The sequence below is a fragment of the Pseudonaja textilis genome, chromosome 1 (genome assembly GCF_049901715.1).
Source record: "Pseudonaja textilis isolate UNSWEBS1 chromosome 1, rPseTex1.2, whole genome shotgun sequence".
Lineage (NCBI taxonomy): Eukaryota > Metazoa > Chordata > Lepidosauria > Squamata > Elapidae > Pseudonaja > Pseudonaja textilis.
In genome coordinates this window covers 213316959-213329726 of record NC_141990.1, presented here as the reverse complement: position 1 = coordinate 213329726, position 12768 = coordinate 213316959, and the positions used below count along the sequence as shown (strand labels likewise).

Here is a 12768-nt window from a genome sequence, read left to right as displayed (position 1 = left end):
ACTTTGCCCCTCTTCTTGATTTCTTCCAGTTAAATGTGATTAGTGGAGAAGGATTTTTTTTTTGTCTTGGGGCAATCTCAACTTGAAGTGAAGATTTTTGTCTAGGATTTAAGGAAAAGAAACATAAACATGTAAGAAACCCCCAAGAGCAGCTTGCTGTGAATGTTACCACTTGTTCTATTACTAAAAGAGACCTACTCTTTTTCAATTTTGAGATGAGAATTGTCATTAGACTGAGAATATTGGTTGGCTAGATTCAAATTGTGGACTTATTATGGACTTCTAACACATAATATAGATAGCATCTTCAACAGTCCCATGATGTACTAATTAAAGTTCAGAAAGATCATTGCAAAATGACAGATCTAGTTGTAGGGTTCAAATGTTGAGAACTATGAATATTGCCCTATGAGAAAATATTGAGAGAAGTTACTAAGTCTTGGGGAAAATGAACCATGGAATTCCTGATCTAGGTTTAGTAGGTGTTTGTGCATAGAGATATGCATAAATACAAACTTACATATGTGTTTGTGTTAACCATTTTTGGGAGGATAAGTGCTATAAGTTTTCACTGAAGTGAAATATCTAATTTTGCCACAAACATTCCTCCAAATAATACTTCAAATGAGCATTGCACTATTCTGTGTTATTCTGGAGTGCAGGTCACAGGAGAATGAACTTAAAGGAAGGCAGATTTAAACTTCTTAAGACTAAAAGCTGTTTCATAGTGGAACCAATTACCCAGAGAGATAGTGGATTTGCCTTCACTGTGTATCTTTGGATCAAGTCTAGAGACCCTACTATTGAGAATACTTTAATTAGGATTCCTTCACTGAGCAGGGAGTTAGTCTTAATGATCTGAATGGGCTTTTCAAACCCTGATTCTGAACAAGAGCTAAAAGTTGAATTAGGAAAGGCATGGAGACAGCAATACATTCCTCCTACTGTGACAAGCACTTCAAGGAGAAGTGTATTGCCTTCTTTTGCACGTATATGAGTATTTTTAAAATCTTGATTATTCAGTATCAGTTCCTCTTTTGCCATACCATCAATACTAAGAAAACTTATTGCTTTTCAAAACTCAAATGGTTTTATTCTATCTTGGCAACCCATCCCAAGCAACATGCAACTCCACACCTACTCCTTCCTCCTCTATAGCTACAGCATGAATACCACAACTTTGTGGATAGCCCATGAGTCTTTCTCAACTATGGTAATTCCCCTAATACTGAGAACTTTGTGTGTATAATGTAAAATAACTTTGTCCAAATTATGGGTAAATTCAGAATTTGCATTGCTTCCATTGAGTAATAGATTTATTCAAAACCTGACAAAGATTGAGAGAGGTCCTTTTAGACCTCAAGATGGTGATTGATGGGTGCAGCCCTTATTTCAACTAATAGTAGAAATAAGAAATGTGCCAGCCAACTAAAATGTAGAAGTATAAAATTTAATGAGCTGGAACCTAAGTTCCAATTCAGGATATTGAATTTGAGAGTAGTTCCTGAAGGCCAGGCATACAGGAAACACAGCTATGTTTTTATCTACTTTGCTTGACTTTTCAAGGTGGTGGAGATTGATAATTCTATACTATTTCTTCAATCATATACAATTCAATTCTGCTGAAGTGCTCTTGGATTTGCTAATGACCTTTATGGATATTCTATACAGACTGTACTGCTGTTCAGGGATGCACTTCAGCATTATCGTAAAGCTCTTTTTAAACAATTCCTTTCTCAATTTTCTATGAATCTTTCTTTTGGTCTGGCTGCTGCTACACAGTTCAGTAGAGAACAGATAAGCAGGTACGTAAAACAAATTGGACTTTAAAAATCCAGCGAGCTTTTAATTTTCAAAGGAAAATATTTGCATGTGCCACATAGTTTTTTACAAGCTTGTATTTGTCCCCAACATTGTGGTTCTCAGTTTTCCATCTTCTTAAGTCAGTCAATATAATACCACAATGGAGGAACAGATTGTATAACCCAGATAGGAGAATTAAGATACAGAGTTATCAGTCGCTGTCTTTTGCTAGCTACTTATTGAAAATCCTTGAACTATGTCATTGCCTTCATAAGGCGTTTTGCTATTTGAGAAACTGCAGTGCATATTTTTAGGATCATAATTCCAGTACCTTCAGCCAATGCAAATATTTGGTTTGAACTGTTTCCATTAAAGTTGGCCATCATGGGAACAATTATGAAACTTTGAAAAGATGGAATATCTATTGCTGATTCCATTTTACCTCTTACATTCCTTTAGAATTGTATATTTTGAATAGTTCTTGCCCACTTGCCTATTTTGTACTCAGTCTGTGTAAAGTAATGTTAGTGATTAATATTTAGAGTTATGAGGAAACAAGTTACCTAATCACCATACAGTAGTAAAAACATAAGAATATTAGAGAACTAACACCAAATAAAAACATTTTCTTAAACGTTGAAACCAAAGTGTATCCTATTTACATTCATGCAATATAATCAGTATCACACCCAGTCTTGTGACATCTGAATGTCTAACAAATGTATTCTCTCATAAACTGTTGTGAATATGAGGCTGTAAATACCCATACTGCATTGTATGAGTTTAACTCTACGCCAAGCAGGGTGACTCTGAGGTGGAAATGGACTGTACCTAAATTTGATAAATAAAAAAGTAAATAAAAGATTTAGGATTTTCTTTTCCTGCAAACCAGCATCAGCAACTACATACTCTGAAAGCTTTAATCTAGTCACATCAGAAACACCACTAATACTCCAAAAGATCCTCAGCTGTTCTTCAATTACAAGTTACTATCCAGCATGAGAAGCTCATATTTTGGCACCATATTGTCAGTCACTTCATCTCATCTATGGCTGTGGTTTTCTTGGATTGATTTGCCATTTCTTTCTCCCACACAGAATGTAATGACATCTTTGCCATTATAACTAAAGTGATCATCTGCTTCCAGCAACTTCATATATTGTTGCCACCCTATGTAGAGGCCAGCTTGCTTTAGCTGGACTGCTGGGATGAACTTCACACCACAGGTGACTCTACTGGGACTATATATTCTGGGGATACACTCTCAGCCTTCTTTCTTCATCACCAACATTATTCCCAGCTTATATGCAGCATCCAAACCTAGGCTGATCTCCTGGGAATCACTGCATAACTTCATTGAGTTGATCAGAAACACAACATTTAATTGATACAATAGTTCATAAAAACTAAGCATCCTTCATCCATAGCCCCTTTATAGGGAACCAGCATTCTGTAATATTCATATGTAGAATCAGAACTGAAGTCACTTGGTATTAGTATCCTTTTCTGTATAAACAGGTTTGTCAACTTTAATTCACTACTTTCCAAAAGTAGTGATATTTTTAAAAGAGATAACATTTCAGTCTGGGAAAGAACATAGGGGGAATTGAAGACTTGCCCTTTTTCATTCTTCTCTAAAATCAATGTTCAGTAAGCTATTCACTTCCATTTTCATAACAAATGTCAATATTTGCTGCTGTGGAGATTTTTTCCTTGAATCAACAAACTGATGAGTGGCAGTACATATTTTAACAGCAAAAAAATAAGCCGAATGTTCCTCAGAAGGTTTTTATTATCGCAACCGTAAGAGCTTAAAAAACAGTCCTTGGAAAGGCAAAGAAGGCAAAGAGTATGAGCATTTAAAGTGACTTTTTCTTGTATTTTAGTCAAACAAAACCTAACATGGAGTGAATAGTTTGCTGTTTGTTTGAACACAAATAAATCATAGCAGTTACATGCTTCAATTGCTGATAATTTAAATTAAAAAAAAAACCCTAAGTTTGTAGGACAATAAACCTAAATTGAAGTACCTTACACAGTTTTTATCTGTTTACTACATTCTTTGAAAGTTCTTGTAATGCTTTTTATTAAGTATTGGGTTCCATCACATTCCATGTCAGGACAGAATTCACTCATCTGTAAATAATCATAGATTAGATTCCTGGACAGGAATACCAGATTTTCTGATGTCTAGGATTTTGTTCCCTATTATGCATTTTAATATCACAATGACAGCTAAATTCTCAGAACATCCATTTAGCTATTTTACTTCTTTTTTACTATGAGTGTGGTATTACTAGCTTATCACTCTGTGCCTTTTCTGGTAGAGTAGACAGAAGGACATCTCCTCCAGGATTTCTTTTCAATAAAACCATCTAACCTGTGTGAACTGCTGCCATACTGAATTCAGTGACAACCTTTGGTTAGTATTTTCTGAAAGTATGCAATGTATGAGGAGATATGGATAGTCCTCGACTTACTACCACAATTGAGCCCCAAAATTTCTGTTGCTAAGTTGAGACATTTGTTAAAAGAATTTTGCCCCATTTTATTATCTTTCTTGCTACAGTGGTTAAGCAAATCACTGCAGTTCTTAAGTTAGTTAACACAATTGTTAAGTGAATCTGGCTTTCCCATTGCCTTTACTTGTCAGAAGGTGATCACATGACACCAGGAAACTGCTACCATCATAAATATGAATCTGTTGCCAAGTGATCAGGTGACCTTGGGGATGCGACAGAGGAAAGTGAAAAGTGATCATAAGTGACTTTTTTCAATGGCATTGTAATTTCAAACGGTCAGTAAATGAATGATTATAAGTCAAGGAATACCTGTAGTTGCTTTTGTCTGAATCGAAAGTTCTTTGTTAACCAACCTAAATCCTAACATTGTGAAAATTACACCCTAAACAATTTTGTCCTACCATACCTTAATTTCCCTTTTGCTCTCAACTCAGTAACCTTTCTGAGATGGAGCAAATGTGACACTTAAAGTCATTGAAAATAACCCATTCTGTATATTTTCAATAAATCATTAGACAATTTTTACTAAAAAGAATGTCCAACTGTTTCCTGGAAAAAAGTGTTTTAAAAAATAAGTTAGTATACTGATGCTCACTCAGAGTCACATTGAATCATGAGATGAATGACACATTGATAAATAAATAAAAATACTGCTATTTCAGTACAAAAATTAAAAACCATGACAAAATATATCTCATAAAGTTAAGATTTTAAAAGGTTTTTTTTAATATTTCTAATTTCTAACAGATATGTACAAACACGCAACTCAGTATCTGGAAAGGGTCCCAAGTTAAAGAACAAACAATTGGTTAAAAAAACTAGGCCATTTTTAATTCCTGACATACAGCAAAGCTAAATATTTCAACATTTATCTGGATTTCATTTTGGATTATTTCTGAAATTCTTTTCCAGAAAAACCAATTTCTGTACTACTTGCCTGTACTCTGATAAACTATCAGATAAGGCTTAATCTCAAAAGCTGGCAAGGAATTGACATGTCAGGTTTCTATAAACATTTATAAAAAAATAGGATTGCAAAGGAATGTTGTAGGTTAATACCAGAGCTAACACTATTGTTTGTCTTTATTATAAGGTACTTTATATAAGTAAATAACAAAAAAATAAAGGAAAAAAGGCAGAAGTGAGCCATGGAGTCACTGAAGCTTACTCTACCACTAGCTGTTGTTCACTGGGTTGAGGAATTTGCTAACTACCATTTTCTGATAGGCTCTAAGAAACTGGCAGATCAGTGCTTCTGAAACTCAGATTTTGAATTTAAAAAATTGCATATTTTTAACTTTAGTATTTTGTACTAATTAAATTAAATTTTGTATTTCCTTTCCAGAACTTGTATAAGGAAATTTTATACATAGTTATAATTTGCTGTATATATAGGAGGAGAAACCCTTTAATGTAAATGCATCTGGATTTTTGAAGAATGCTATCAAATTTTCCAGAGATTTCATTCTTTGGGATACAGTATTTTATTTTCAAATAAATCAAGCTAGCTGTTCACCAGTCTGTCTCAGGGAACTTCATGACTGGATTAATATGCATTCTTTCCATCCTTGTGTCAACATAAATTGCACTGTCCCCATAGCCAAGCTCAATTGTTTTGCAACAAGAAGGCCAGCAGATGGTTCTTTTTTTACAGATCTAATATGGGGCAATTGCAGGGGAGCCATTGGAAGATTCCCCAGCTTCCTTTCCTCTCACACCCTAAATCATCCTCTGACAGGAAACCCAGTTACTCTCCATAACAAGTGACAGGTGGGTTGGCAGATTCAAGATATGTGTTCAAGGTACAGAGTTTAGTTATTTTTCAACTTGCACAAGTGAAAGGGTGTTTATTGGCCTTGCGTAGGGCAATTTATTTTGCTGTCAATTAAAAAAAATCCCAGCTGCTAGATCAGTATGGAGTGGGAATATACAGAGTGCCATAGCAGAAAGCTTGCAGGAACATCATCAGGGCCATCCCACATTATCCTGTGCTTCCCCTGAACCTTGACAACCAGTCAATCAGGTTGTCATTTTTATCCACAAATATCAGTCTTCTGGAAGATAGATTTCATTATATTAAGATTGATATTCACATATTAAAAAATGATCACGCTGTCATACAAGTCCATTCTAGAAGATTAGCATTTCCCCATAAATAAACAAACATTGCTCTTTCAGAAGTATGACAATCACATTTAAAGAGGGAGCTGGCAGCACCTTGAAGGAACCCACAGCGTATGCAAAATTTACATGGTCCAAATGATCTATAAATTTTGGACTTGCCCAAGTGGTAGTACTATGATCCAAGTAATTAATAATAAAGATAATTTGTGAAAATCCTGTTATACATTTGTTGGGGAGTATTGCTACCCTAGTTTAAATTATCCAGTAATCCTCTTTTGGGGGGGGGGGAGAGGCCATAAATGCACTGGTCTTTTGCAGTGTATGTGTAAAAGCAGGTCCAAGAAAATTAGTACGTGTACAAACAACTCATGTCACATCTAACTGGAGGATTACACTTTAGATACTGTAAGCAAACCTCAAGCATGTAGAATCAGGATCACATGTTAAGTTTTAGTTAAGATGATTTGTTCTTCAAGTCTTTACACAAGAATCTAGTCACTAAGCTTTGGCATTTAGTTCATTTGATATGAGTACTCCAAGGACCTTGACAGAGTGAGGATCATCAACAAGGTCATATCCGCTTATCTTATATTTGGTGTACTGATTTTTTTTACCAATTTGTAGGATGGAGCATTTGTTGGTCAAGATTTGGAGTTGCCAATTGCTTGACCATTCAGACACATAATCAAGGTCACTTTGAAGGACAGTAGCATTGTCGGTGGTGTTGAGTAGTTTTATGTCATCTGCGAAGAGGACGCAGTTGCTTATAAAGTGATCACAAAGGTCTTTTATATAGAGTATAAAGAGTGTGGGTCCTAGAATGCTGCCTTGGGAGACACCGCTGTTAACTGGAGCAGGGGTTGTTATAGCACTCCCTATTTTTACTATTTGTTGCCTGTTTGGCAGGAATGCAGTAATCCACTTATGAAGGTATCTGGAAATGCCATAAGAGTTTAGTTTTAACTCTTTTAGTTTAGTTTTAGTTTGTCATGTACCACTGAATCAAAGGCTTTGCAGAAGTTTATGTAAATTGCAACTATTGCTTTACCCTGGTCAAGTAGAGTAGTCCATATGTTTTTGGAGTGTAGGAGTTGTAGATTGCAGGACAATTTTTCCCTGAAACCAAATTGTTTTTGGGAGAGTAGGTTGTTTGATTCTAAATGGAGGGTGATGAATTGGCTAATGATTGATTCCATGACTTTGCACATGACACAACACAGTGACTTACTTGCAGCCCAAGCCAAAATAGTCAGTGACCAGCTGAAAAGGGGCATGCCTACAGCAGATTTAAGCAGCTAATGGGAGGTGAGCAAATTCTGCCCTACAATCATGCCAGCAATATCACAGAGGCATTGTACTTTAAGATTTGTGTCAGGAAAGAGGTAAAATGTCAGGTGATGTTAGGCTACCTCCATAGCATGGTGCGGATGAAGTGGAGGTGATATGATAAAAACAAGTCCCTTAAAAGTGTCAGCTTGGCAACCTCAGGTACAAATGAGCCTTAAGTAAAGAAGAAAATGAGAATAGACTTTTCCATCCAAAAATTAATGTATATATTCACAGATAAGCCAACCCTCAACTTTTTCACCAAATATCATAAAAATGTGCCATCTGCAAATAAATAAATCTTCGACATTTTAATTTTCACAGTTGACTTATTTGTGCATGGCACATTTTCATGGTATTTTGGTTAAAAATTCAAGGTTTGTTTATCTATGGAAGTTCTTATCTCCAAGTAGGATACTTTTAAAAAGTATGACCATATATACTCAGGGATAAGCTCATTCCTGGATAAACCGAACATATTTTGGAGGTATATTTCAGCACCTAAAATTGTTGACTTATCTGCATGTATATAAGAGTAAATTTATGTTTGTAATTGAGGTATCTATAGTTTCAGCTCGTCAGCCAATAATTACATGTCCCATTTTTTCAAAAATTATTGGACAAACAAGTCAATGTGTTGATCTAACTACTTCTAGTCACAGGCAATTATTTTCTTCTAGAGTGTTTGTTCTATGAAATCACTTAGTAAAAGCTTATTTATAGGTTTTCCAAGGATGACTCTCTGGTGCTTTCCTTTTATTGTTCTAACATCCTGAATTCTTCTAGCTGGTAGTTGGTGGAGGGACAGACTTGGTTCTCCTCCTTTCTGTCCCTTCCCCATTGCAGGACAACCCAGCAGCCAATCAAATAGCATTGGGAGGAAGCAGGGAAGAGGAAGACAAAATGGCCACCTAGAAGCACAACAGACCTAGAGCTCGTGAAGAAGAGGCTGAATAAATGGAAGCCAAAGCCCAGGAGTCAAAGTAATGAGTAAAACTAAAGGCTAGGTAGCTCCGCTGAGAAAGATGCAATGGAAAGGGAGGCAGCAGCTGAGAAAATGGGAGAGAAAAACATTTTTTTCCTTCTTTCAGATCTGGTATGAGGGAAAGTTCTTTCATTTCCCTCAGCTGGAGTCAAGATTTGGAAGAGGGAAAGAGTCAAAAATCCCCCCAAAAGCAGAACAAGCAAAGAAAATGTCAAAACTTTGACACAACAGAGATAGAAAGCAGAAAGTAAGATAAAGAGATCTCTCTGTGTGGAAAAGGATAATTACGCAATAGAGGGTAACCACACAAATATAAAAGATTGAACACAAAAGAAAATTAGAGGTCAGCATAAATATATTAGAGATGTAGAACAGAAAGATATGAAAATATAATGAAACTGGACTTTAAATAATGTAATGTAGATAAAGAGCCTCTGAAAAATGGACAGCTAAAATAGAATATAATTTTATTAATGAAATACTAATTTCTGAACTATTAAAGACATTTATAATTTACAGTTTCTTTTTTTATGATAAGCTTTCCTTATAAAATAAAAGGGAAACACAGAAACCCAACTAACTCTCTCAAGTTCCCAGCACTTCCAATCTTTATTGATTCTGAGTCATATTCATAGTTCAAAAAAAACCTGTGACATAGTCATATTTCAAATATTTGCTATTTAAGAAACATATTGTGATTAGCTGATGGATTTGTTTGTTTGGGGCTTTGTTTTTGTTTTGTTTTTTGCTGTATTTTGTTTTTATTTCTCAGGCTTCTTTGCAAAAAAAATTCTTTTTCTGTCTTCCTATCTTCATATTGACATTTTTTCCATTTCAGATAGTTGATTGACATAGTAGTTTATATGTACATTTAGAAGAGCAGGGGAAGTTTAATCACTGAAAATACTTTGTGTTCATCAATCTAACAGTAATTGAAGATAAAAGAATTAATCTTAGATAAGCTTACTTATTTTAAGTATATACAGTAAAAAGTATGAGAAAGAGATAAAATTAACATTCCCCGAGCCATCAAAATCTTTCCTAATAACATTTTTCCCACCCCCTTTCTCCTTCATATATTCTCTGAAAATAACCTTGTGAAAGTTATAATTCCCTCAAGACAAACAAAAGATAAAAGGTATTAGACTGTAGTGAAATGAACTGTATAAAGATACTTTACAAGAATTAGAGTCCATTCTTTTCAGGGGCAATAGAAGGAAGGACAACAGTGGAAGAAATTTGTGGGGAACAATGGAGCAAGGCACCCTAACTGAAAAGTAACCATCTTACACTAGTAGAGTGAAATGATTTGAAGGGATGGGCTTTTACATTGGAATCCAGGGACAAGTTATTAGATAATTTTCTCAAGCTGAAGAACTAAGAACAGCATATATAGTTACTTAAGAGTTGTTGTTAGTTGTGAAGTCGTGTCCAACCCATCACTAACGCATGGACAACATTCCTCTAGGCCTTCCTGTCTTCTACCATTCCCCAGAGTCCATTTAAGCTCACATTGACTGCTTCAGTGACTCCATCCAGCCACCTCATTCTCTGTCATCCCCTTCTTCTTTTGCCCTCGATCATTCCCAGCATTAGGCTCTTCTCCGGTGAGTCGTTCCTTCTCATAAGGTGGCCAAAGTATTTGAGTTTCATCTTCAGTATCTGGTCTTCTAAAGAGCAGTCAGGGTTGATCTCTAGGACTGATCGGTTTGATCGCCTTGCAGTCCAAGGGACTCACAGGAATCTTCTCCACGGGACCATAGTTCAAAGGCCTCAATTCTTTGGCACTCAGCCTTCCTTATGTTTACTTAAGAGCAGTTTCCTTTAATTGCCTTTACCTACAGAAAGAATTTTGCCAGACTAAAGCAACTATTTGCATAACTACAAGTACCTACATCTGGGAATAGCTAGGAAGGATCCATTTTAACCCTCTTTCTTTCTGCAGACCAAACTTTCTAAGATCCACTGCCATTTTGCCCCCTGGAATGCAGTTCCTCCCTCCCTCTGGGAATCCAGAGTACATTCCACCACAAGTCTGCACTGAGTTATCATTGAGTCATTCAGGTCCCTCCTATGGCATTTGCAACTTCTAGATAGGTAGAATTTTCAAAGATAAAGATTTTGGAGATTCTAGTTTGTCAATCCTTAAAATTGTTTCAAGCATCTCTCTCCCAGATGTTGAGAGTTCAATAGATTTGTTTGGCTTTTCATAGTAATCCACTACTCAGGATGAGTATAACAACTGTGTGGGAGAGGTCCAAATTTGAACAAAAGAAATAAAGCATTTGATTTTTGAAATTGGTAAAATAATTCAAAAGCCTTAATGTAATATCTTGCCTTGTACATTAAAAAAATCAATTATCTAATTTGTGTGTATGTATTTGTTGAATTTGTCACTCATCAGAACTTTTAAGCTACAGCAAAATCATATACATTTTCACAGGAATCATTTGTATTACATGACCAAACCAATACAAGCCTGTTTGGATGCAAGAAGCGCTGAAATTTGGCTGCTTTCACCTTTAACAAATCTGCATTTATTTCCAGCTAGTTATCTCACTAGAAGTCTTTGGAATATAGGTGGTAATTTTAACTTACTTAATTAAAGTAAGTTTACTTACTCATTTGTTACATCTGATAAATCCTGTAAAATAAATCATAAGATAGACTGAATCAACTTATTTTACATATATTCAAAAGCTGATGCAATGTCTAAACTCCAGGGGTGGAATGCTACCGGTTCAGCCTGGTTCTATAGAACCTGTAGCTGCGAAAAGCAGTTGACACCGAACCGGTTCAGTGTTTGGCCCACCCGCCTGCCCGGGCTCTAGGCTGTCCTTTATTCCCTGCTTTTCCCTCCTCCGCTGTTTTGCGCGGCACAGCTGAGATTTAAAAAAGCAGGAAACAAGAGGATTTTCAAATGCTACGCACCTGAGCACAGCACTTGTCAGCTGTCCAGGCGGCATAGCTGATGATTTCTTGCAAATGCTGCACACACGATTGTCCCCAGTTTGGAGAACCGGCAAATCGCTCCACTGGCTGACCCCGCACCTCTCCGCCCACTCACTCCTTACCTGGCATGCGAGCCATCCAACTTGCCTGGTTTGGTAAGTTGCTATTTTTCCTTTTTTTTTTCCCCGACCATCAGCTGTTCTGCTCTGCCAGGAAATTTAGATTAGCTAGAAAGCAAGAAATCCTTGGATTTCTCACTTTCTAGCTAATCTAAGAGCAGAGCCAAACCTTCCTTAGGACTGAAGCTTTTCAGTGCAGACTCAGGTAGCCGATTGCAGATAGATAGATCTCTAAGTTAATCTGTGATTTTGTGAGCAACTCTATCTGCCTGCCTGCTTTGCCTGATTTTGGGTAAAAGTTGCTCTGTTTTAAAATAAAAAATTCAATATTTACATACATGGTGTGTTGTGAGTTAATTTTATGAGTTTGCTTGCAAACAAATTTTATGTGACAGACTCAGGTAGCCAATTGCAGATAGATAGGTGAATCTGTGATTCTGTGAGCAATTCAATCTGCCTGCCTGCTTTACCTACTTTTGGGTAAAAATTGCTCTTTTTTATTAAAAAAAATTAATATTTACATAAATATTTATAATATTTACATACAAGCCGTGCCCACCCAGTCACATGACCACCAAGCCACACCCACAAATTCAGCCACACCCACAGAACTGGTTGTTAAGAAATTTGAATCCCACCCCTGCTAAACTCTATTTGCATTTGAAAACTAGAGACAGAAGTTAAAATTAATTTCAGCAGTGTAATTTTATAAAAGCTGTCAAACAAGCTCAAGATAGGAAACAAAGAGATATTAGGGTCCAATAAAAGACATGGTAAATTTTGCTTCTAAAATGGGAATTTCCAAAAGCTTTATGAGAGAGGGACCCTTGATGTTACAGGAAATCATAGTCATTTAGGGATATAGAGTTCAGCAGTAACTTTAGTTGTGCTTAAAAATAAACTGGAAGTTGCTGAAGCTTCAAAACTATAGGGGATC

At 36.1% G+C, this 12768-nt stretch overlaps 1 protein-coding gene across 3 annotated transcripts in view; it reads left to right on the top strand.

Moving 5' to 3' along the window:
* PDIA5 (protein disulfide isomerase family A member 5) overlaps positions 1–12768 on the top strand; it is a 222016-nt gene that overhangs the window by 195023 nt on the left and 14225 nt on the right. Inside the window, exon 16 of one of the 3 annotated variants that reach the window (XM_087920411.1) lies at positions 2901–5839. The exons of the other annotated variants lie outside the window; for them this stretch is intronic. Coding sequence (XP_087776537.1) covers positions 2901–2927 — 27 coding nt within the window. The 3' untranslated portion in view covers positions 2928–5839. Of the gene's footprint in view, positions 1–2900; positions 5840–12768 lie in introns of those variants that run through there. 3 annotated transcript variants of the gene reach the window in all.